At 37.6% G+C, this 2,790-nt stretch overlaps 1 protein-coding gene across 1 annotated transcript; it reads right to left on the reverse strand.

Annotated features, from left to right (window-relative positions):
* Window positions 1-651: 651 nt before the first annotated feature.
* On the reverse strand, window positions 652-2,577 carry msmbl (microseminoprotein, beta-like). Its single transcript, XM_076990266.1, has 4 exons — window positions 2,535-2,577; window positions 2,145-2,238; window positions 1,320-1,437; window positions 652-1,059 (listed from the first exon to the last, which is right to left on the reverse strand). The coding sequence occupies exons 1-4, from the start codon at window positions 2,535-2,537 to the stop codon at window positions 936-938; spliced, it is 339 nt and encodes a 112-aa protein (XP_076846381.1). The 5' UTR covers window positions 2,538-2,577; the 3' UTR covers window positions 652-935.
* Window positions 2,578-2,790: the final 213 nt, after the last annotated feature.

The raw sequence follows: 2,790 nt of genomic DNA on the forward strand, positions 1-2,790 counted from the left end.
CAGCCTCCAATCCCAGTCTGAAACTTTCCTCCTCTTTCCAACAGAGAGTAAAGGAGGGAAAGAATGAGCGTGTCTAGGTAGTGCCATCTACTGGCAGAGAGGCGCAATGACTGGCGCTCTAGTGACTCATGAGATACAAAATGATTCTGCCTTATACATCTTCAGTTAAACTGGTAGTCTGTTCCACTCATTTGTTAGAACAGATTAGATACAGACCAGAACAGATTATCCTTTTGATTTATCACCCATATTTATACATCCTACATATGAACGAATGGCAGACCTTTTATTGAATCATACTTTTATAAAAACGCAGCTGACACAAGGATTTTTAAAATCAGACAATTATTTGGATGTGTTGGATGTGTTTTGATGGAGAGACTTGAAATTTTATTTAGTGCTGCAGAGATCATTTGAGGACAAACTAAATGAAACAAAAGCTATGGTCTTATTGATTACAGATTGATTGACAACCACCCAATGCAGCTGGGTGAAGTAAATGTGTGGCATGACAATGGTGAATAGAAGTGTAAGACCATTGAAAAACTCAGTTATTAGTCATGACAAATCTGACAACATGTGTGTTTCATTTGTGAAGAAAAAAGGAATATGAAGAAATAAAGACAAACACACAAAGGCAATAGAAACATATTTGCAAAAGGTTTGTATACTTCCATATTTATTATGGATTTAAAGAATTTCCGTTTTGTCTTACAGATCTTCATTTAAACGTCTTGTGCTGTACAAGATTTAAGAAGTCAATGATTAACCTGAGAGTGTCTCCTACATGTTACTGCGTGTTACAGGAGTGCTACTCTAGTGTGTGTAAGCTGTGATTGTTCTGTTAGATAATCCCTACTGATGTGTCTAATTTACATTAATCCCCACTGACGTGCCCAATGCCGGAAATCCTCCTTGGTTTCTATGCAGGTCAATCACTTTCCGCTAGCAGAATATAAGCACCCGATTTCTGGGTTGTCCTTTTTGAAAACGTCATATGTACAGGCTTCATAATCATATTTCACCTCACAGCCAGGAGGGAGGAATACCTTTGGTAAGCTGTAAAGTAAAACAAACAAACAAAAAAAGAATTAACTGTAGAAAATGTTTGAAAACATAAAAGGTTTCATATGATTAAAATATCTGATCATAAAATGTTTCAAATGATTACTATTATTATTATTTAGAACACCAATGAACATTAACCTATATACAGAATAAGATGAGATGCTACAGTTTTATACAGTATGGGCATCATTTAAGTCAATTAAATCATCAATAAGTATGTGCATATTGTGTATGGCTGAGTGTGTCTTTACCCATCACAGCAGCTGAATAATGTCGGCGTACAACTACACTTGTGACATAAGCTGTTGGTCCAAGATGAGCCCATTGAGTGCCAGTTCTTATCCACAGCATCCCGGCAACGAGTCGCACCTGTCCAGAGTGAGAAGTTCACTGTGAAAAGCCCGGTGTGTGTGTGTGTGTGTGTGTGTGTGTGTGTGTGTGTGTGTGTGTGTGTGTGTGTGTGTGTGTGTGTGTGGTAAAAAGGAAGTTCATTTTTATCAGTAATTACTGAAACACAGCATTGTTCAGAGGAATCTAAATGAGACTAATTAGCGCAGAGATACGAGTCCAAACCATGGACTGTACATACAGGTGGACTGACCGACCCCGGGGGGGAAAGTGGAGCCATTATGTGTCTGATGCCCTCTACTGGGTGGCGGTAGTACAAGTTTTAACTCGCCAATTCACATGCAAGTGAACGGCGCAAACGACAAACTTTTAATTCAAATAGCACATCTAATATTTTTTTTTGGGGGGGGGGGGATGTGTTCTATAAGTTCGCCCCGCGTTAACATATCTTCGAATGCTTGTCTTTTTTATGTAAGTTTTTTTATTATACTTAATGGGTTGTGGCTTTTTAGAAACCCAATTACAATGTCAATAACGTTAACTGTTCGATTTGGTCGATTAAAGTAAATCAGGTGTTTTGGGTCAAGTTCTTATCGGTTTTGTGTTGAAGTAAAGAACTTTATTCCAGACACCTGCGAGCGGAGTTCGGGCGAAAAGTCTGTCTACAGTCTTTAGTGTGTGTGTGTGTGTGTGTGTGTGTGTGTGTGTGTGTGTGTGTGTGTGTGTACCATTTTTCAGGCGCTCTGTCCAGCAAGCAGCATGGTTCAGAGGAATGAGTCCACACAGTACTAACACCACAAACACTGAACACTTCATTGTGGACTTTGGAATCAAAAGCAAAGAAAATATATTAGTACTGCTGTGCTTCTCTTGAATGTTTTCACATTTTCAAACATACATTTACATCTCATATTTATTTATTGCATTCACAGCTAGATTTTAAATTTCTATTTGAATTTTTTATTTTTTTATTTAAATATTTCTAACAGAATGTTTCTAAATGGGATACAATATATTCAAACTTGTCATAACAATTAAGATTCCAGTGTATATAACAGATCAAGACATTTATAGATATTAAACAGATAAAGAACACAGTGGAATTTGGGTTCACTTACCATGGTTTGATACTAAGTGGAAGATTTTCCAGAAGTTGCAAATGCTTCTTTTTAAACAGCGCGGAGTGGGCAGGGTTAGTGACGATAGGCGGATTTAATCCTTAAAACAGCGCTCCCCACAACATTTCTGCGCCACGGACGACGAAATAAAACGACTGGCATAAAACAAATATAAACCGCACAAAAATAAACCTCACCAGACGGATGTAATTGGGAGAGAATGCCAATTGATTTTATATTTTCAAAATAAATCATC

This window comes from Brachyhypopomus gauderio, unplaced genomic scaffold, assembly GCF_052324685.1.
Source record: "Brachyhypopomus gauderio isolate BG-103 unplaced genomic scaffold, BGAUD_0.2 sc74, whole genome shotgun sequence".
NCBI lineage: Eukaryota > Metazoa > Chordata > Actinopteri > Gymnotiformes > Hypopomidae > Brachyhypopomus > Brachyhypopomus gauderio.